Source organism: Capra hircus, chromosome 3 (assembly GCF_001704415.2).
Source record: "Capra hircus breed San Clemente chromosome 3, ASM170441v1, whole genome shotgun sequence".
NCBI lineage: Eukaryota > Metazoa > Chordata > Mammalia > Artiodactyla > Bovidae > Capra > Capra hircus.
This window is the reverse complement of record NC_030810.1, coordinates 10,528,030-10,550,290: the sequence shown is the minus strand read 5'-3', so window position 1 is coordinate 10,550,290 and position 22,261 is coordinate 10,528,030. Positions and strand designations below refer to the sequence as shown.

Sequence of the window (22,261 nt, the reverse complement as noted above, 5' to 3'; positions counted from 1 at the left end):
CCGGAAAGCCAGTTGGGCAGAGACTTTCAGAACAAACGTTGAAGCGTTCCTCTTTTCCCCACTTCCTTCACTAAACCCCGTTGATTTGGACTGGGCCCCCGCACATGTGTGGTATTTCTCAGGTTAGTGGAGAGACCTGGAATGCTTCAGAAGCTCTCCAAGCCAGCCCCAGATTGCTGGGCTCAGGACAAAGCAATGGGGAGCTCACCGCGGGGCCTTTCCATTTTGAAGGAAGTCACTTGCGTTTCTGAATGCTCTCACCCCGTTCTCTCCTGGGCCAGAGCGCAGGCGCAGTGGCAGGTCTGTTAACTCTCCTGCTTCTGAAGCCATGACTGATCCCACGTGCTTTCCAGATCCCAGGAAAAACAGCCTGGTGGAGATCATCTTGGATGTCAACGTCAGTCAGCTAACTGAGAGGCTGAAGGGGATGTTCATCCGCCAGATTGGGGTCCTCCTGGGGGTGCTGGACTCCGACATCATTGTGCAAAAGATTCAGCCGTACACGGAGCAGAGGTAGCTGGGCATGAATGGGGGGAGACGAGGAAAGACCAGGGGTCCCCGGGCTTCTTGACTGAGCTGATAAAGTAGTGTGGGTAGATAGAGAAGAGTGGGCCCTCTGACCAGGAATCACTCATGGTGTTCATTTCTGTAATGAAGAAGAAAGGTACTCTTTTAGGACAGGTCATGTGCTCGGTGCTGGACACTGCATCAGGTTACAAGGTCAGAAGAGAGCCATGATGTTTGACGACCGTGTTCTAGGAGGGGAGATGATCAACTAAATATATAACATCAATACACAGTGGCTTTGACAGAAGGCCAGTTGGAAGCAGATAGGGTAGGGGGTCCCCAGAAAAAAAGAATCCGGCTTTTCTTAACTTAAGCCATTTTTGGCTTAAGCCATTTTGTGATGTAAACCTGGCTACAGTGCTTGCCCTTGAGGTCTCACTAATTAATGACCTTAAGGGAAGAAAGAATGCAGGAATGGGGAGTTCCCTGCTGGCCTAGTGGTTAGGATTCTAGGCTTTCTCCGCCATGGCCCAGGTTCAGTCCCTGATTGGGGAACTGAGACCCCACGAGTCATGCAGTGTGACAAAGCAGAGAAAGAATTCAGGACCCAGTGATTCTTCTCAGGCAAGAGAAGTAACAGTAGCAAAAATGATGAATCAGTTGTGAAGACTCCCAGTTCTGTTCCACTGGTAAAGACAACCTGAAGCCCTCATCCACCAGATCAACTGGAACCTAAGGAGAGATATTGACCTTTTCTGAGCCTCATGATTTCAATCAGCTAAAGCCTGGACTCTGTTGACCTGTGTCCCAATTCTGTGCTGAATTCTCTGCTCAAGCCCCTTCATGAATGTGCTTGTCCCCTTGGCTTAAAGCTTCCCCACTTCTGCCATCTAGGGAGACACTGCTTTGGGAAAGATCCCTGGTGTTCTCCTCACTTGCCGCAAGTGATAAAGTCTTTCTTCTTCTCACCTTTGGCTTGGTTGTGTCTTTTGGCTTAATACCACCTAGAGGAGAACCCAGTTTTGGGGTAACGCTATCATGGAGACATAGGCAAGGGAGTGATTATTTTTTCAGGAAAATTGGGATTGAGGTAGTTCAAAGATTTTCCAGAAGTAAAACTTACACTGATCAAGCATAGAAGGACAAGGAGGAAATTCAATATAGGGGAACAGCATAAACAGTATTCCTGTGATATGAATGTAGAGTTTGCTCTGGAAGAAGCCCATGGGTTCAGAGCACTTACCCGGCCCTAGGATACGGTGGATGGTAGGCTGGCTCTGTAGACTCAGGACAGTCATAAGCAGGCCAGGCGGGTCAGTTTGAATAGTTTGGGTGGGAGGACTCAGAAGTTAGTTTTGTATGGAAGTTTTTGTTTATTTTTGAAACAAGGATATTCTTTTTTTTTTTTTTTTTTTTTAAGGGAGGTTGGTAGTGTGGAGGCTAAAACTAAAATAGGAAGAGACCAAAGACTTGTAGACAAATCAGGAAGCTTTTGGACTAGTCTAGGAAAAGGGTGCTAACACCGAATGAGGTAGTGGCTGTGGAAATGGCAGGAGATATGAGGAAATTAAAAGAACGTCAGAGTAAATCAGTAGGGCTTGGTGACCCTTTTGGAATGAAACTGAGTGAACCGTCAAATATGAGAATTTTTGTTGGTGTGCCTGGATAGATGGTAGGTGCTGAGACTAGGGATACAGAAAGAACCAGTTTCAAAGAAAAGATAACGAGTTCAGTTTTGACTGTTGAATTTGGGGTGTCTTGGGCTTCCCTGGTAGCTCAGATGGTAAAGAATCTTGCCTGCAATGCAGGAGACTTGGGTTCAATCCCTGGGTTGGGAAGATCTCCTGGAGAAGGGAATGGTTACCCACTCTAGTACTCTTGCTTGGGAAATCCCATGGACAGAGGAGCCTGGTGGGCTACAGTCCACGGTGTTGCAAAGAGTTGGACATGATTGAGCGACTAAAAAATACTTGCACGTGGGTTACATAGCGAGATGCTTCATCAGGTAGTAGAATGTAGAGGTGGGAACCTGAGGTGGAAGGAAAGGCCAGAGATAGGAGTCACTGGACAGGCAGCGTTAAAGCCATGAGGATTGGTGCGTCACGCTGGGAGAGTGTCAAGAGGGCTGAGGACAGAGCTCTGGAGAACATCGGTATTCAAGAGGAAGGCAAAGAAAGAAGGGCCAGCAGAGGAAACTAAGGAACAGCAGTCAGAGAAGTGGGGGGAGAGCCAGATGGGAGCCGCCTGCTGGGAGTTAAGAGACAGGCTGGCAGTGAGGGGTGGGCTGCCAGAGGATTCAAGTGCTGCAGAGACAGGTGCGGTGAGCATGCAGAACAGGCTTTTGAGTTTGTGATCAGTAGCTCATCAGAACTCTAGTGAGATCATTTCACTTAGAGGCTGGGAGCGAAGCTTTTTCATGGTTTGAGAATACAGAGATGGTGTAATGCCTCTTTGAAGAGGCTGGTATTGAAACCAATATGGGAGACAAGCTCAAAAGAACGCCTTTTAAAGGTAGGAAATACTTGAACATTTTTATAGACTGAGGGAAAGATGTAGAAGAGAAGTAGATGGTGGAGGTTGCCGGGGGAGGTAGTTCTGGGGGACTGGCTGTGGACAGAGCAGGAGCACCGCTTCCTCTGGCGATGGGAGGAGAGGAGGGAAGATGTGCTCTTACAGGTGAGTTTGGAAGCAGAGAAGGACGGCATTTGAAAGGGTTTCTCTAGCACCGACGTCCAGTTTCTCTGAAGCTGGAGGTAAGGCTGTCTGCTTCGAGGAGGTAAGCGTGAGGTGGACAGTCTGAGGAAAGTGGTGAAGGTTGAGAACACCCACTCCAGGAAGGGATGCTGGCTTTGAGCAGTATTGGGGTCTCACCCAAGGTTAGAGACAGGAAGTGAGAGCAGCGATTCCAGCTGCACAGTGGTATCACTTAGAGCTTTTATGAACATACCATTACCCAAGCCTCACCCCCACAGATGATGGTTCCGTTGGTCTGGAGTAAGGTCTGGGCACCTAGATTTAAAAAAAAACCCAGATAAATCTAATACGCAGTCAGGGTTCACTGGATTGGAGACAGCATGATGATTAGGACTTTCTTTTTAAGCTGTGCTTGGCAGCCTGGGAATAGGAATAGGAAGGTGGCTGCTGGATTGATCAAGCTGGTGGGAATTGGCTGGGACACAGCAGTGGCAAGACTCCAGTGAGAGTGCGGGTGAGAGTGTTGTGGAAGGGGTTGCTTGCAGACTTGCATCACTGCATCTGAGGCACGAGGAAGAGAGACGCATCTGGGTTTCTGGTTTGGCCTTGATGGGCTTTGCTGAGGAATTCAGGAGGAGGATATGATTGGAAGGGGAGAGAGAGTGTTATTACGATGGGAAAGAGCATGGGCCTCTCACCAGGCAGCCCGGCCTCTGTCAGTGGCAGCTTTGTGACAGTGGGCAGGTGACTCTCCAAACTCATCCTTCACCTGTAAAAAAATTCTGGCAGCCATTTTGAAGGCTTGGTGAAGATTACGTAAGATAATGTTTATGTAGTCCCTAACACATAATGAGTTGATTAATGATTATCATCAGTCTGTTTTGAACCATGCTGGGTTTGAGATGTCTGTGGTAGGTCTGGTGTAGATATTCTAGCAAGCATTTGTAGGTATAGATTTGGTCACTCAAGAGGGCCATGGGGAGAGGAGATAAAGCTTTGAGGGTTATCTGTGTGTAGATGAAAATGGAAACTAAGTGTGAATCATTAGGTAACTAGGAGAAAATATGAGAAATGGCTGCATCTTTTTAAATTAGTCTTTATGGAGTATAGTTGCCGTGCAGTGTTGTGTAAGTTTCTGCTGTGCAGCAAATTGAATCAATTATACATAAATCTGTATCCACTCTTTTTTCTCTTTTTTAACGGATTCATGTTTAATTTGAGGATAATTGTTTTACAGTATTGTGTTGGTTTCTGCCATACATCAACATGAGTCAGCCACAGGCATACAGATGTTCCCTCCCTCCCACCTCCCACCTCATCCCACCCCTCTAGGCACTCACAGTCCACTCTGTTTAGATTTCCATCCTGTTTAGGTCGCCAGAGAGCACTGAGTGGCGTTCCCTTGCTACACAGTAGGTTCTCGTTAGTTATCTATTTTACATGTAGTATGAGACAGGACCACAAATCTTATGGAAAAGATTTGTTTCTTGATTCTGGAGTTCATAATACCCCATTTTTAGCCTCACTACTCAGTGAACTTTTAAAAGTCTTTTAGGAAAGGACTTCCCAAACTTTCATGTCAGTCCACACATAGAAGATGATACTGTTTCTGTGACACTTTGAGATACACACACAGTTGGGATAAACAGACAATTATACTGAATGAAGCTGGTCCCGGCCGTCTGGGATACCCGGGTCCCACCCAGCCCCTGTATGCAGTGGGGATCCTTACTGGGGGCGCACCTATGAACCCAGTGTGACCCACTGGTTGGGAGAGTTCAGTTTTGAGACTAACATGGAATCACAGAGCAGGTTGCCAAAAATGGAGGCCAAGGCTAGTGAATAGATTCCATGCCACCCAGAGGTGAGCTCAAACATTGGACAGAAGTTGACAGTCAGAAAGTAAACAGATCTGGACAGAGAATAACATGGTCTTGTACCAGCCACACCATCGTGTCAGGCTTTTCTTGTTGCTGCCACAGTAGTTGTCATTTTGGCCATGTTTTGGCCTGCGGATGCTCTGATGCCGTGCAACAGTTTACATTTTAGAAAGCACCGTGCTTTGTCTTACAGAAAATCTAGGCACAAACCCAACATCACTACACTCTTAGCTGTTAAAAGGCTGAGAGCAGAATGTACCCAAAACTAAATCCCTGTGTTTCTGACCTCTGGTTACCTCTTGGAATAGGTCTTCTTGTTAATTAGGGCAGCTTAGGGCTTTTCTAAAAGCCTAGGCTTTGGAGTCAGGCATATCAGGGTTGGGATCTGGCTCTGCCATAATTACCTGTGTGACCTTGGGCAAGCTACTCAACCCCTCTGAGCCCCAGTGTTGTCCTCTGGAAAATGGAGATGGTGCTGGGCAGCCCCTCTCTCACTGACTTGCTGTGAGAGAAGGTGTGTAGTACTTAGCACAGTGTCTGGCACATACAGAAGGCACCTAGCAGTGGCAGCTCCATCCAGTTGACAGCGTCAGCTCATCCACACTGTTGCATGTCTCCGCAGCACCAAGATGGTATTTTTTGTTCAGAATGAGCCTCCTCACCAGATCTTCAAAGGCCATGAGGTGGCAGCGATGCTCAAGAGTGAGCTGCAGAAGCAAAAGACAGACTTTCTGATATTCAGGGCCCTGGAAATCAACACTGTCAGTGAGTACTTGTGGGGAGTTGGGAATGAAAGCCTGCCCAATGCCCACAGCTCACGTGTCATCCCTGCTGTCCTTGGGCTACATTTCTGGTTCTCTGGGAATAAGGAAATAATCACTTTTTTCCACTACCATTATCATGAAAGAGTCCCAACTCATTGCAGAGCTTCTTCACCTGGGTCCCTGGGCCCCTGAGATAGCGTTCAGAGGAGCTGTGAGTTCAAATGGGGAAAAAAAATTAGTTAAACATCTTTGTTTTCATGAGCCTCTGACTGAAATTTACTCTTTTCCTCAGTCACAAAGTACTGTAGTTTTAACAGAACATGTGACTTTAAAGCAATAGAAATTCAGATAGTTTTGTATCATACCACTTGATGAAATAGCATTTTTATTCATCACTACTTCAAAATTATAACAGCTGTCAGACACTGTTATAATCTTATGACTTAATATTTTAATAAAGACATATACTATTATCTGTAAAGTTTTGTATTCTTAAATTCTTAAAAAACATGTTTAGTATAATTGCCTTCCTCTATAATACTATGTCTTCTATCTTGGCAATTAAGTTGTCCTGAGAAGAAGGTCTGTGGGACATGAAAGGTTAAGTAAGAACTGCTGATACGGAAAACAGCAAGGGAGAACAGTCTGGGGCCTCTCTGACTGCTCCAGTTGTATTCAGCCATGATGGGGATAACGGGAGTGGTGCCAGCTGTGAAGGCCCTCGGGGGCAGGCCTGGCGGACACGTCCCCGTAGGCGTGGGTCTGGGGGTCCCGTCCCGTCCTCGTGGGCCCTGGAAGGTGGTCCTCCTCCGGCGCTGACTCCTGTGGCCCTGCGCCCCTCTCCTGCTGCTTGCAGCGTGCCAGTTGAACTGCTCTGACCACGGCCACTGTGATTCATTCACCAAACGCTGCGTCTGTGACCCTTTTTGGATGGAGAATTTCATCAAGGTGCAGTTGAGGGATGGAGACAGCAACTGTGGTGAGTTTGCTGCTTTGACTGTGCCAGCTGGTTTGGCATTGACTGTGGCTCTGAGTTGAGTGGGTGGGTGCTGGTGTTTCCAAGGCAGATGAGCGAACAAGGAGAAGAACTTTGTGTATCTGCTGTTTGCCGAGGACTTAATACTTCCTTCCTCCGCGCTTGCTCAAGGTTAGAGGGAAGCTCTGAGGCAGTTTTTTGTGGTTTTCTTTTTCTGTTGTTGTTTTTTGGCCATGCCTTGTGGCTTGTTGGATCTTTGTTTCTTAGTTCCCTGACCAGGGATTGAACCCAGGCCCCAGCAGTGAAAGTGGCAAGTCCTAACCGCCAGACCGCCAGGGAATTCCCCTGAAGCAGTTGCTTAAAACGAAACAAGCTTAAATCAGACCAACCACAAAATGCAGCATAAATCAGACCAGCTGTATGGCCTCCTGTCCTTTTGGAGTGCCTGTGTGCTCTCGCCCCATGGAAGCCCGTAGATTTCCATTCCCCTCTTTTCCTCTGTTGAAGCTCATTACAGCCTGCCTGACTGCTGCAGGGTCTCAGAGCCAAGCTCAGATTTCAGCTGCTTTTATCTCTAAGGTCTCATCTTCCCTGGGGAGCCGTGGGGACCATTTTGTTCACAGTGTTTCCTGTCCCAGCTGGGCGGCCCAGTTCAGCCTCTCTCTCCACCGTCCTTACTATTCTGTTTTTCTTGGCAGAGTGGAGCGTGTTATATGTTATCATTGCTTCCTTTCTCATTGTCGTTGCCTTGGGGATCCTGTCCTGGACTGTAATCTGTTGTTGTAAGAGGTAAGATGCACTTGCCCTGTAAATTTGTTCAGGCTTCTAATTACGTATTTGTTCATTGGAGAGGTATCTGGCACCTTCTACGTGGGGGCACTGAGTCCTAGGACTTTCCCCTTACCATCTCTGTTACATGGCCTACCCACAGCATGCCCCAAAAAAGGTCTCCTTACCTTCTGATGCTCCTGAGGGAGTGAGTGGCTGTCACTGCAGTGATTTGCAACCTGGAAATCGTGGCTGTGGCTGAGTGGGCATTGGGAGGGCCTGGGGCATGGACCTGGCTTACCTCTATCTCTAGGGTGTGTGAGCTGTAGTACTCCACACCTCAGCCTCACCACTGTTCCCCGTGGATTCCTAATTTGTCTGTCTCCCCTTCGATTTGAGATTCATGTGCCTATGTTTTCTTGTACTTACAGACTTAGGTTAGCCATGATTAAGTCTTTTGGGTTTTTTTCATTTAGTCTTCCTATCTAGTCTTATAATATTTGAGAGTAATATTTATTATGTTTCTCATTATTAATAATAGGTGTCACTTCTGTGTTTACTCTGTGTCAAGTATCATAATGATATTTTATAGGTAATATCTTTTTTTATAGGCATAAAGAGCATTTTCTCAGGAAAATAATGTCATCCATCCAAGGATACACAGTTAGTAAGTTGCAGAGCTGAAATGCAACCTGCGATATAACCTTACAATAAAACTTAGCAAAGTAAAAGAATTTTAAAAAATTTCCACCAATTCAGGACAACCACCATTAACAACATTGCTGGTTTAAGCTTTCCCTCACCTTCCACCCTTCAAGGATAGGGGTTTTGTTTTATTTACATTTTTAATCAATCTGTCCAAGGTAATGTTTCCTTTACCTTTTCCCAAGTTGATGAGGAGTATTTGAATAACAAATCACAGTTGCTGCCTTTCCCAGCTGAGGAATAAGGAGAAGCAGCTCTTTCCTTAAGCAGCATCCCTGGATCCGGGCTCCACGTGCAGAGTCTGGCTGTCACCTGTGGGTGGCAACCTGAGCCTCACACAGACCCTCTTTCCTGAGCAGAGACAGGGATTGTGTTTTTCAGGCAAAAAGGAAAACCGAAGAGGAAAAGCAAGTACAAGATCCTGGATGCCACGGATCAGGAAAGCCTGGAACTGAAGCCAACGTCCCGAGCAGGTATGTTGGGAACCTCGGGAACTGGGTGCCGGGGCCACCCCGTAGTAGATGAAGGGCCGCCACCATCACCCTTCCCTCCCAACAGCTCTTTGTGCTGGAAAAGCACCTTGTCCCCTCCCTGATGAGGACCAGGGTCCGCTTTTCCCTGTGGGGGCAGAACCTGCCTGTTGGACAAGCTTGGGCTCCAGGGCTCACTTCTCAGCCGCCCTTTCCCTGTGCTGAGGGGGCTCACCCTCTTGCTCTCCTTTGCCTGCTCATTCCCCTTAGGGTTTCTGCCTGGAGTTCAGCTTTTCAAGCTGCCCCTTGAGGTTGAGTTCAAGGACCTTGGTCTCTTTCTCCTGGTCAGTCTGTCCTTTCTGAGCAGACAGGGTGAGGCTGTGAAGAAGTCAAAGCTAGTGTCTGCCTGCTGGCCCTCCTCTCCAGCCAGCCTTCCCCTCCTGCGTTCTCCTCTCCCGGGTTTGTCGGGCAGATCCGCAGGCTCCGCAGCTGTCCTCGAGCCCGTGGGGGGCTGCTGCTTGCTGGCTCCAGGTGCACTGGGCTCGTCTGTCAGAGCATTTCCAGCTGCACAAGCACGGAGACAGCGTTTGGTGGTGGGGTTAGGAGGGCCGGGGCAGGTGCAGGGCTCTCCCTCCTGTCTGAGCTTGGTCACTGGTGAGGTTCCCTTTTACCATAGTGGCCCCAGGACAGGCCTTGTCCCCTTATGGGAGCTGGACTCTGTGTAGAACAATTCCCAACACTCTGAACGTAGACCCGGTTTCTTTTACAACATGTTTGTTTAACATCTCTCATACTTAAAGCTTGATATTAGGAAGGCTGTAAGGGGACTGTGTAGCGTTCTCGGACGCAGGCTCTGCCCTCGGAATCTCACTGTAGTGAGGGAGGAGAGACATGAAAGCTCGTAGGCAGTCCGGGTTGTCAGCAGCCGGGCAGCTCGGTTCCGGAGCACAGTGGGGCAGTGTCTGGAGGTGGGGCTGGCGAACTGCAGAAGTACCGCCAGGGCGCCCCAGAGATCCTGAGGGTGGCGGCCAGAGGGGAGAACGCCGCACAGCACCCTCCACGAGGTCGCCAGGGTGTCTGTCGCTGTGGCACGGTTGCTCTACGCCATGAAGTCCTTCCGGGGCTTTTGGTCTGTTAGATGGTGGCCTTGGTGAGCCTGCGTCTTTGTGTGTTTCTGAGATCCTCCTCCTTGCTGATGTCTCTCTTTTCTAAACCAAATTTGTTGGTTCGTGTTTCTGTCCAGAAAGTACTTTCTCATCCAGCCCTTAACCTGCCAGTTAAAAGTCACGCTCTTCTTTCTCCCACGTGTTTTGGCATTTCTCTCACTGTATTATGTCAGTTACCTTATTGTTTGTCCCTTTACTAGTCAGTAATACCCTTGAAGAAGGTAGGGACGGTAGCTTATTCATCTGTGCATATGGATTAATACCACTGTGTACCAGGCCTAAGCCAGACATTGGTTATACTACGGTGAACTCAACAGATGATGCTTTTGTGTAGCTTATATCACGCAGACATTAAACAAACACATTCACAAATACACAAAATGTGATAGTGGATGGTATTTATAAAGAATAACATTGAAGCTGAGACCCCAGTGTCAACGAGAACGAGAATGAGGCACACAGAGGCTCTGAGAAATAGGATTGCAGGCCAAGCCAGTTGATTGAAGGCCCAGCTGCCGGAAGGAGCAGGGGGCATTTGCGGAAGGTACAGTGAGTGGGGTGAGTGGCACAGGGCTGGACAGGTGAGCCGGGACGCTGCTGTGGGCTCCTAGGAGTAGTCGGGAGAGTTAAGGAGGTGTGAATGGTGCAGTTAGATTTATTTACGTTATAAAAAGACAACTGGCTGCCATGTGAAGGAATTGGAGAGGAAACTGGATAGAACACTCTGGTGGTGGAGAGATGATGAGAGAGAGAGGCGGAGTCCAGATACGCTTGAGGGGAAGACTTGCTGAGGTTCATGATACGTTTTCAGAGGGGTATGAGAGAAAAGGAGACGCAAAGGATGGTCCCCAAGCATCTTCTTTGAACGAGAAGGACTGGAGAAGAAATGCAGGGGAAGGTGGTTTGGTTTAGAACGGCTGCGAGTGGGGTTGAGAAGTGAGGCTGCAAGATGGGTGGGGATGAGTTTATGGGAAGTTTTGAATGTCAGCTTAAGGATTTAGGCATTTTTTCTGGTGGTGACGAAAGTGCTGGCTTAGGAAAATTAGTTTTGTGGCGTTTCATTCACTGAGGAGATTACAGGTGGAGGCCAGCAAGGAGGTTTTTGTGAGGAGGGGATGATGATGGCTTGAACAGCGTGGTGTCAGTGAACCGGAGGGGCAGGAAAGGTCCAGGCCGACTTCCAACCCGGGAGACAGACTGATAGCACTGAGGACAGATTTAGGACATTCGGCGCAGTTTCAGTAAGAGAAGAGGAGGATGGAGCGAAGCAGCGCAGGATTGGGTAGGAGTCTGCTGTATACTGGAGGCCGGCACCGCTGAGGAGGGCCACATCCCTCAGTGGGGAGAGAGGGGAGGGTCCGTAGGAGAGAGCCAGGCGAGGGGCTGAGGAGGAGGAGGAGGAGCAGCAGCGTCCCCAGAGAGCAGTCAGGAGCAGTGGGGAGAGGGGTGAGGGGCTGAGGAGGAGGAGGAGCGGCGTCCCCAGAGAGCAGTCAGGAGCAGTGGGGAGAGGAGTGAGGGGCTGAGGAGGAGGAGCAGCAGTGTCCCCAGAGAGCAGTCAGGAGCAGTGGGGAGAGGGGTGAGGGGCTGAGGAGGAGGAGGAGCGGCGTCCCCAGAGAGCAGTCAGGAGCAGTGGGGAGAGGGGTGAGGGGCTGAGGAGGAGGAGCAGCAGTGTCCCCAGAGAGCAGTCAGGAGCAGTGGGGAGAGGGGTGAGGGGCTGAGGAGGAGGAGGAGCGGCGTCCCCAGAGAGCATCAGGTGAGAATCGGTGACGGTGATGGCGGTGACAGTGCTGGAGAGGTTTCTGGGCACCTGAAGAGCTGGAGTAGATGGTGAGCGGACAGATGGCTGAAGAGGAAGCACGGTCTGTTTAGGAAGTAGGTAGGTGGTGAGGAAACGGAGGCCCTGAAGAGTTAAAAGTCCTTCCGGAAGCTGGGTAACAATGAGCGGAGATTTAGGACTGTGTGGATGGGGTTTGGGAGCAGGTTTGCGGGCAGAGAGGCAGAAGATGGAGGTGAGGTTTCTGAGGGGGACGGCAGGCAGAGAGGACTTGAGATCCCTCTCCTGAGCAGGAGGGGGGAACAACCAGGAGGAAGAGGCAGTTTGGAAAGGCAGGCTTGTGGGGAGAGGTAGGGGGACGCAGGTGGCCAGCCGCTCCCGGGTAACCCAGAGGCGAGGACAGACGAGGGTCGCAGGCCCTTCTCCCGGGGGCGGTGTCCAGCCAGGGAGGCGGCTTGAGGTGAGAGGCCCTTGGGTCTGGCGTGGGTCCGACCAGGCCGGCAGGCCTGGCTCTCGTTCTGGGCTCTGCGGCGGGGGAGTGGTCGCAGGCCGGATCAGAGCCGCCAGTGGGATGCAGCGAGTGGCCTCAGGACCTAAAGGGGTGCGGTCTGGAATGGAAGTTCAGCTTGAGGAAGTCAGTCTGTGGAGCCTGGTGTGTGTGGAAGTGAGCTGAAGTGGACACCATGCTGGGGCGCGGTGAGGCCGGAGGAAGAGTGGCAGGACGGGAGGGGCCCCCGCCTGTGCCGGGCCCGGGCTCGGAGCCCAGCCACGGGGCGTGCTCTGCGGTCAGCACCTGTGGGGTAGGGTGTGATTTGGTTTTGTTCTGTTGAGTTTTTTCACAACTTTCTATTGCTTTTGGTCGAACCATATAAAATTACTGATAATTTGACTTTTGACCTAGAAGACAGCAGTTTCCAGTGGTCAGCCTGATGTGTACAGAGAATGTGTTTCTTAAGTGAATGTGCCCATGTGATCAGCCCCCCAGAAGCACCCGCTGTGCACTTCTCTGCAGCCACTGCCTCCCCTCAGTTGACATCTGGTGTCTTGGAGAAGCTGATATGAACAGAATCTTAGTGTGCGCCTCCTTTCACTCAGCATTGCATTTAGGACACTCACCCGTGTCCTTAGGGAGAGCCACAGCGTGCTCATTCCCATTGCTGTATAATTTCCTTTGTAGGAATACATTTGTCAGGCATGCTGTTGGGCGTTTTGGCTGCCCTGGGGGCTGCTGCTGTAAACCTTCTGTTCCGGGGTCCAGCCCCCGCAGGATCCAGGGAAACCCGAAGAAGGAACAGCATTGGCGATTGATTTAGAGAGAGATAAGGAAAGAATGTTGAAGATAAGAAAATAAAGGAGAGAAAGAGGCTGATATTCCTTGGTTTACCTAGAGAACCAATAAAACTCCGAGACAAGAAGTTTGCCCTCTTCACGGAGGCCACAGGTGCCCTCCCGGTCTCCCAAAGGAGTGAAGACGCAGAATGTCTTCCCGTTCTGGTCTTAAAAACCCGGGCAGATAAGTGAGTGCAGGGAGCCCCTATGCTCCAAGGGATCAGCCTGAAAAAAAGAGGGAGAGGGAGAGAGGAAGAGAGAAAAAAAAGAGAAGAGAAAACATGGGGTGACCAAGCTGCTTTGGTGAGCAAGGCCCAAAAGCTTTATTTTTCAAAAGGTACTTTTATACCTTGCCTTATACACAGAGAGAAATGAAAGATGTAAGGTCATACAGAGTCAGCCCAAACATTCCAGCAGTTTTGCTCTTATCGAAACCAGGGTTTTTCTGCACACCTTTCCCACAAATGATGTTGTGTACAGTATCTTCTGGCCTTGGAGGCCTGTGAACATTTTATGACCCTCTTTTTATAAAGGCTGCTCAACCAGAAAACTTATTTTCCCTCAAAGTGTTTTTTCTTTATATTTCTAATCTATGTCAGCCTCAGAAAATGCCAGAGTTAACGTTTTTCACAGAGCAAAGGTGCAGTGAGTTACAAGAAAGAACCAATTAGCTCAAAAGTCTAATATGGTTAAATTCAAGGCTACCCTTGTTTTCCTTGCATTCTCACTATGTTAACTAATGCATTCCCAGGGGCACAGTGGATAAGAGATACGGGAACTTAGCACCAAGCATTGGCCCAGTAATGAAATCCTACACCAGCACCAGCACTACTCTAATAACTTTTAACTCTTTCAAAGGCTCTAATGTTTTAGGCTTTCCGTGCCTCTCACAGTTGGGAGGCTGTAAATAATCACATGCGTAGCTGTAAGAGTCTGGATATACCTGCTGAGCAAGCTAGAATGCTAACAGAGAGGGTTTGATTTGAAATATTCCTCTCATGTCCAGGAGACTTATTAGCTATAGCCCTAAGTTGATTTTCTCCAGAGAAAGGTGGTCAGGGTTAGCCCCCTGTTAATGTCAGAGGAGTTGGTGAAAGTCATGAAATGGTAAAACAGATTCTGGTTTTGGGGTAGATGCTCGAGAAAGCCTAGGGAGCCTCTTGAGTTCTGACGCCTTGCGTAACAGTTCTCTTCCACATGACCTTGTCATGGGTGGGATCTCCTGTGGCGACTCCCGGCACTTCTGGCCCGTGTCCTTTGGTGGACAGATGTATGGATTTCTGTTAGGTGTAGACCTAGGAATGGAATTGCTGAGTCAGAGATGCGAGTGGTCAGCACCCGTTGATAGGACCAGTGTCCTCGCTTGTATTGCTTAGTGGATGAATTCCACTTAGTTCCCCAAGCAGAGCAGAGCTCACTCGTCGTGAGAGGGCCTGGGGTGTGTGCTGTGTGCTGTGGACCCAGAAACCCATCTCCACCTCAGGCTCCTGTCCTCCACACCTATGGCCCAGAAGGGCTTTGGGGAAGAAGAGAAGCTTCGAGTGCTTGGGTGCTGGGGGGAGAAAGCCCCCAAAGGGATGCTTCATCTATAGGGCAAAGCAGAAGTTGTGAGACCCTTGACCCTCCCTGGTCTTGGTTCTTAGGTCAGCACTGTGCCCACCACACTGGAAAAGCCTGCAAAGCCGACCCTGCTTCTCTGCTGTCCTGAGAGTCAGTGGAAGGCGTGACTGTCTGCAGTCATGTGTCAGAACTGTGCCCCGAGATGGGCAAGCTGCATAAGCTTGCCTGCGCCCCAGAGCACACTCATAGGCAGACGGCACACGGGCAGGGTCTGCAGGCATGAGGTTCCTGAGTGCCGGGCATGGTCACAGTCTCCATGCCCTCATCATTCACAGCCTTACGGCCCATCTGGCCAGGAAGGGGCAGAGTGGCTGATGGTCATCTCTGGAGCCTCTTTCAGTGTTTACTGGGGGTGGGACCTGGGAAGGGAGCGTGGTTGCGGGGAGTGAAGGTTCAAACGTGGCTCACCTGACTGGTCACCTTTTTAAGAAAGGAGGTAGGTTAGGTCCTGGGGGTGGACTGTGCCAGGCCCAGAGCACTGCAAGCTGCACTCTCGACGCTGGTGACTTGTACTCTAGTTCTGCCATCTCAGCCCGCCTTTGCTTGGAGTGGTATTTGCACCAGCCAGAGGGCACCTGTTATGCTGCTGGGTGGGGTCTGCCCTGAAGTTATTACCCGACCTCGTGGTATGATCTGGCCTCTGCAGCCTTAAGGACGAGCAGAGAAGGTAACTGTGGTGACTTAAAGAATCTCAGGCATCTTTTCTGACCTCAGGTGTTTCTTACGGGTCCTTATTTGTGTGCTCTGACCAACTGATGCCCTGGGACAGTCTGTCCTCTTGTCCCTGCTTGGAGAGGCCTCTCCAAGCCACACGCCTGCTCTCCCACCGCTTGTTGCCACTCAGTGAAGCCAGAGTAAACATCTGCGCAGAGCACGGTGGTGTCCTCGGCGCCAGCAGCTCTGCAGGCGCTTTCCATCCACGCTGAGCCAGGGTCGGTGAAGAGGCTCAGTCTCTAGAGCATCCATGCTTGTTCCTTGTTTGCCTGCCTCCCACAGAATGCTGCCCTGTGCGTGAAGGGACATGATGAAACACCCCACATTTAGGAGAGAGAAAAGAGCACGTTGTTGGGTGGACTGACCGAAGCTAATAGATGCTGGAGGCAGAGAATCTGCAGTGGACGCTGATCTGTGGGTCTGCAGTGTACTCCCTGAGGCTTCCCTGCTCTGTCTAGCCAGGCCTGGAGGACGCGGGTAGCCTCCTGCCCACAGGAGAGGACCATTCCGTCGCTCTGCTCCTCTTCGGGCTGGGGTGGGGGGCGCGGGGGGCGGCTCCCGGCTCCTGACGCCCGGCTCCCTGACTCCCTTGCAGGCATCAAACAGAAGGGCCCGGCACTGAGCAGCAGCCTGATGCGCTCGGAGTCCGAGCTGGACAGTGACGATGCCATCTTCACGTGGCCAGACCGAGAGAAGGGCAAGCTCCTGCACGGTCAGAACGGCTCTGTGCCCAACGGGCAGACTCCGCTGAAGGCCCGGAGCCCCCGCGAGGAGATCTTGTAGCTGCCTGGTCTGTCTCCTCAGGGTGGGGATTGGCAGTGCCAGGGTCCAGAGCATCGCCAGGCTGGTTCTCCTACCTCCCACATCGGAGGGCAGCTGTTCTCCCAACCTCTGCTGGCCACTCCATCCCCAAACCCTCAACCAGAGCCGCTGGTACTTGAATCCAGAAACATTCTCCAGGAACCCCTGAATGAAGCTGTGAACGAAGAGGTTTCCTCTTTAAACCCGTCTGGTAGGTCCCTCAAAACGTCCTCACCTCAGGGCCTCCTTTTTTTGCACCCCTCTCCTGTTCCAAGGGTGGACACCGCAGCTCCTGGCTTCCTCTCCAGCTCCTTGTTGGCAGGACTGCTGCCGCCAGGGCACCTGCACAGCGAGGCCTGACTGCGTCCCCCACCCCTGGGAACAAAACCAAGCACCGCCAGCTCCTGGCCGCAGAAGCCTGCCTGCGGGCACGTTCCTTGTTCTCTACTTTGGGATGGAGCGTGCCCTCTCTCGGCCCGGAGGAAGTGGCGCCCGCTCCTCACCCCCGATGGTGAGCTGGTAGTGCAGAAACAGTCTGCCGAGTAGGGGAGGGCTGGCTGCTTCCAGAAAGGAGAGGCGCCCAGGCCGCGGGGCTGTTGGGTCACAGTAGCCAGACTGGACACAGGCTGCCACCCTTCTTCCTCCTGGCCACCCTGGCTGCTTCCAGAATCAGGCCCACACTCCCTGTGCTGAGGAGGCAGCCACAGACAGACTGGACTGTGCGGCCTGAGAGCGCACGCATGTGGCTGCCCCAGCACGGCCTGCTCCGTGTCCGTCTGTCCAAGTGTCTTCTCTCTGTCCCTGCATGTGTGGGTGTGTGTGTGTTAGAGTGAGTGCGTGTGCATCAACTCCTCCTAGGGCTTTTGGCTACTCGCAAGGCAACCTTGACCTGGAAAGACTTTGAGCTTGGTGGAACAGAGACTCTGAATCCCTCTGGCCCTGTTCCTCAACCATGAGGAACCGGTCCCTCAGCTGTGATGTCTGGGTGTTGAGGCGTGGGAGCTTTGGGGATGTGATTTTTAAAAAGAAACTTCGGTTTATACTACTGCGCTACAGTCTGTCGTGAGATGATTAAACCTGCTGTTCAATTGCGTGCCTGCCTGCTGGGGGTGCTGCTTTGCGCTCGGGGCCCAGCCACCGTGCATTCCTGACGCCTCTGCCAGGCCGGTCGGGGCCTGGCATCTGCATGTGGCCGCAGTACTGGGCTTCTCTCTCAGTGGCGGCCTGGCCCCTCAGGCCAGCTGCTGCTCTTGTCTTTCAGGATGGGAGTTCTCTGCCGTTTCTTCAGCCTTTTGCGAACACAGAATTGATACATATATGCACACAAATACCCCCCCCTCTCCTGCCCCTGTCTCTACCCTGTGGACCAGCTGGGGACACACAGGGTCCTGACACCAAGGTGGGCCTTCAGGGGCCCTGGTCTTCCGCTTGGGTTTCCAAAGCAGTAGGGCTCAGCCCCTGCCCCCAGGACAGTGCCGAGCTGGAAGGACAGCTTGGTGAGCTCGGCAGGTGGACGGAGGCTGCTGTCCAGTCTCAGAGTCCCAGGAAAGGGAGGGGAGAGAAGGACCAGGGAGCTCTTTATCTCCCTGAGGCCCTGTGCACAGGTGAGGGTATTGGTGACGCCAGCTGAGGATACTGGTTCTGTTTTTACAGAAGCAGAGACGAGGCATCTGAGAAGTAACTCAGTCCACACACTGCCCGTGAATGAATTGGAGCTGAGGCCCAGCAGAGGCTGGGCTTGGTCTAGAGCAGAATCACCTTTAAAACACGGGTGGCTGGGCCCCACCACTGCATTTCTGACTGAGTGGGCCTGAGGGGAAACGAGAATCTGCCTTTCTAATGTGATCCCAGAGTGCTCCGCTGCTCGTCTGGGGACCACACTATGAGACCCGCTGGTCTAGAATTGCACACTCTGGGGCTGGAAGAGGGGGCGGCAGCTGACCTGTCCTGAGCGAGGGCGAAGGAAGCTCGGAGGAGTGGGTGCTCGAATCTGCAGGGGGTGCTGGGGCTGGGATGTGCAGAGCTGACTGCACAGGAGCCGCTGGTGGGCGGGTGGGCGGTCAAGACTTGCTGAGGATGTTGTCCTAGAAGAGCTTTGAGGGATTCACAAAAGAGCTCCAGGACTTGATGACTTGCTGGCTTTTTCTGGTTTTCTTTGGGCCTCCTTTGCTACATCTTATTTATTTCACCCATGGCTCATTGAAGGATATATTTTTATCTCCGTTCCAGAGATGAATATAATAATTTTTCATTCATTCCCTACTCCCGCCAAAAAAGGGAACAAAACTGAGAAGCCAGTGCTGCTTTCCTGGCTTGGGATCTTGCGTTGAGAAGACTGCCATGCCCCGTTCTTGCCTGACTCAAGAAAGAGGCAGAAATCCTCGGGCTGGCTTAGGGAGAGCGAGGCTACTTCCACATAACCTGTCACCCCAAAGAAACCCTCCTGAAATAACTGAGTTTCAGGAGCCTGGTAGCCCCTGCCTTGACCAAACTAAATACTCCTCCACCCTCAAAGACCTTCATCTTATATTTTCTACTTAGAATGGCCAGAGGGAGGCCAGTAGAGGGCATCGTCGCGTTTCTCAAAGCCCGCAGGTGCTGTGTGTGGAGAGGATCCTTAGTCACCAGGAAGCAACACTTCAAGAAAACTCCACCAGGCTGGAAGGCTGTGGCTCTGGCCTGCCTTCTAAGGGAGGAAAGTGGGGAAACTCTGGTTCTTCCAGCTTCCCTTCAGCCCATCTGCTCAGTGAAAGGAGCCAGAACAGGTGGTCACACACACCGAGAGTTGCTCTCTGAAGACAAATGAGTCTGGAAAGAAGTTGTGTGCCGTCAAAAGCCATGAGTCCTTGGGAAGGAGGGTTTGGGGAGCTTGGCTCAGGCCCGTGGCTCCTTTGCAGAATTTGTGTTGAGGTTCAGGGGTCCCTGTTTAGCCTCTGGTCAAACCCATGCCACCGCTGTAACCCCTTTCACCTACGTCACCCCCCAGTCTGTGGTTGGTGCTGATGGTGGCTACTTAATACCCAGTATCTCCAGTGCCAGAGCTGGGGCTGTCCACGCTCAGGCCTCCCACAGAGGCCCAGGTGGGGTGTGAGCCTCTGCGTCCAAGTGCTGCCAAACAGGTAAAGCCCCCTCCTCCATCCTGGGGAGCCCTCTGAGTTGTCAGGTTTGACACTGGAGGTTAATTGATCAGGCCTCTTTGGTCACAAGGAACAAAACTAAAGTTACCTTTCCTGGGGAGGCCAGCCTTCTATCCGGTTGTCAGCACAGATACGAAACTCTGGCTGGCAAGTTACGGCTGTGCCCTAGTCTAACCTTCCAAGCTACATTCTAGGTCCCCCTCATCCCCACACGTCTAACAATCACATTCCTGTGTATCGACACGAGTGGTTCTCACTGGCTGCACATTAGAATAACCTGGGCAACTTCTCAAACATACCGATGCCTAGAACCCATACCTCACAAGCTACTGTGACTTAATTGATCTTTTATTAATTCTTCAGATAATTTGTGCATCCATACCATACCCTTGACAAGGGGGCAAACAGCCCTTAGCAGCGCAGCTCTAAAAGCTTTGCAAACCAGTTGGATGTGGTGACAAAGAAGGAAAGCACCCAGACACCCAGTTCCTCTTCATCCTCAGGGAGAAGCCCTTGAAGTGGCGTGTGGCGGAGGTCAGCAGTTTGCCACACCAGAGTCTGTTTCTGTGGCACATAGCTTACTCCATCTCCAGCCTTCTGCACAGCATGGGCAGAAGAGAGGTTCCATCTTCCACCCTGACCCATTAGAAACTTCTCTGTGACTCTCACTCCCTTCCTCCACCTGCTGGCCGGACGCAGAGGAGCCCTCGGGGAACTCTGCAGCCACGTAGAGACATCCAAGGTGGAGGCAGCCGGTTCCTGAACCGCTGTCTAGCAGATAGCTGCTCTGCCAGAGTGGACATTGGGTGGTGCTGAGAGAAATGAACTGTATTGTGCTAGCCAAAGCTTTTTTTTTTTTTTTAAGTGATGGCTGGTGTTAAGATTGTGGGCCTGGGCTTTCCTCTGTGGCAGGCCTCCCTGGGCCTGAGTAAGCCACCAGGGTTGACAAAGGTGCCTCAGCCCGGGGCTCCGCGGCAGCCGTGTGGGCTGCAGGAGGGGCAGCTGGAGAGAGCTAAGGCCTGCCGCAGTCTTGGCCATACAGGTCTAGGTCACATGCTCTGGTTCTTGTTTGTTTTCTGAAGAGCAGACACTAATACTTCAGGTCCTCCCTTAGGATAAGGGCAACATGCTTCGCAATCTGGAGTCAGAGGCACGATTTCCTATAGCGTGTAGTCTGGGAATTGGGGGGCATGGAGAGGAATAATCAGTAGCAGTCTGAAACTTAAACTTCCGGATCTGTATGCGGGGGAACTTCCCACCTGACTGTTGACAAGAGGTATCTCCGTTGTTAACCATATCTTGTAGCCCAGAAAACGGAAGAGATTTTCAAACACTTATTTCTATGATCAAAAAAACTTGAAAAGCCAGGACAAATCCAGTGCAAAAAGTATTTAACTCAAACTTTGTGCTGGAAATGACTACAGCATTTTACTATTCAACTGGAAATATGGCCATATGGAGGAAAGTTGTTATCTTTGTAATCTGCAGGTAACCACTCACCCTGAATCTCTGAAGCAGTCCAATACCTGTAAGAAAAACAATGTCAATATATACTTGGAATAAGACCTGGGCTCCCAGTTTGAACTGTAGGGCCCCAAATGGGGAATCAAATCATGGGAATACCTGAGTCACATGATTTTCTTGGCATTTATTCGTTGGCTAAAGAAATTAAAGCATGAAAGCAGATTAAAGTGCCATCCCATTAGAGCAGTTTAAGCTTTTCCCCAGGCAATGCCCTCCAGCCTTCAGGTAGGTCCAAGCAGCCTAATATCTCTCTTCCTCTAAAACCTGGGGTTACATCTGGGCCTGCAGGGACCCACATACCGCTTACATGGGACAGCATTCAGCCATCTGTCTCCCACTCACTCAGAAGTTCATGAGGCCGCGGGGCCACCTTATGTTTTATAACACTCTTCGCGGGCTGATTCTGTTACATGGAGACAGAACACAAGTCTCCATCAGCTGTGCCTCAGACAGAGTCCCATGATCTGCACGGGCTCATCAGTGACTAACACCGACGACGGGCAGCCATAGAGAAATCTCACCCCTGCTCTGTCCCTACCACAGCTCCAGAATCCCAAGCTATCTCTACCAAAAGCAGGAGTCGCTTTTAAACATGGTTCTCTTTGGAACTATTACATGCCATATTCTTATTTGAAAAAGCAGTGTCCACTTCAGCACTCCAGAAGCACCCGTGTCATCTTGCTCACTCATCTCTCTAGTTCCTAGCACAGTGGCTGGTGTGCCCTTGAAAGTGTACCTGTGATGAACACAGAGATGAGCACAGGCTGACCGAGCCAGGGATGTGGAAGGGGTGGCTTCTCAAAGAAAATGCCAGCTGAAGAGGGGAGGAGGATCTAGTCACTGCTGAGGTGCGCTGACACTCCAGGGGAATCCGGCCTCGTAAGCTCTCAGGTAGTATTACTTGGGGGAAGAATGAAAATATGAAATTACTGAACAATGAATGACATTTAAGATAGGGGTAGGGTGGTAATTGAAATGAAAGTAATCTAAGGTCCTCTCATAGGACAGTAAAAATGCCAATTAACTTTAGAGTTTAAGTTAGCTGTTCATGTTAAAAATACTGAGAAAGCCACTGAGAATTCAGAACTAGAATATGTAACATCTAAACAAGAGGAAAGAAAAAAAAGGCCACACTTCAGTCAACCAAGCAGAAAGCAAGAATAGAGGCAAAACTGCAGCATTAAAGATCTGATCATTTAATACGCAGAAGTCAGATTGGATGTTAAAAGAACCACCACTACCACCTCCAAACAACAGTTAATGGATTGGATATAACTGTAAAACTATATTCATAAAACACACCTAAAATATAGCGTGAAAGTGAAAGTCGCTCAGTCGTGTCCAGCTCTTTGCGACCCCATGGACTATATAGTCTGTGGAGTTCTCCAGGCCAGAAGACTGGGGTGGGTAGCCTTTCTCTTCTCTAGGGATC

The 22,261-nt window shown here is 50.8% G+C and overlaps 1 protein-coding gene across 4 annotated transcripts in view; it reads left to right on the top strand.

The window, feature by feature from the left end:
* KIAA0319L (KIAA0319 like) overlaps positions 1-22,261 on the top strand; it is a 117,685-nt gene that overhangs the window by 83,693 nt on the left and 11,731 nt on the right. For 2 of the 4 annotated variants that reach the window (XM_005678716.3, XM_018041412.1), the window contains exons 16-21: positions 354-513; positions 5,704-5,846; positions 6,702-6,824; positions 7,520-7,610; positions 8,676-8,767; positions 15,963-17,261. In XM_005678716.3, coding sequence (XP_005678773.2) covers positions 354-513; positions 5,704-5,846; positions 6,702-6,824; positions 7,520-7,610; positions 8,676-8,767; positions 15,963-16,150 — 797 coding nt within the window. In that variant the 3' untranslated portion in view covers positions 16,151-17,261. Of the gene's footprint in view, positions 1-353; positions 514-5,703; positions 5,847-6,701; positions 6,825-7,519; positions 7,611-8,675; positions 8,768-15,962; positions 17,262-22,261 lie in introns of those variants that run through there. The other 2 variants (XR_001917316.1, XR_001917317.1) reach the window with 2 other exon arrangements.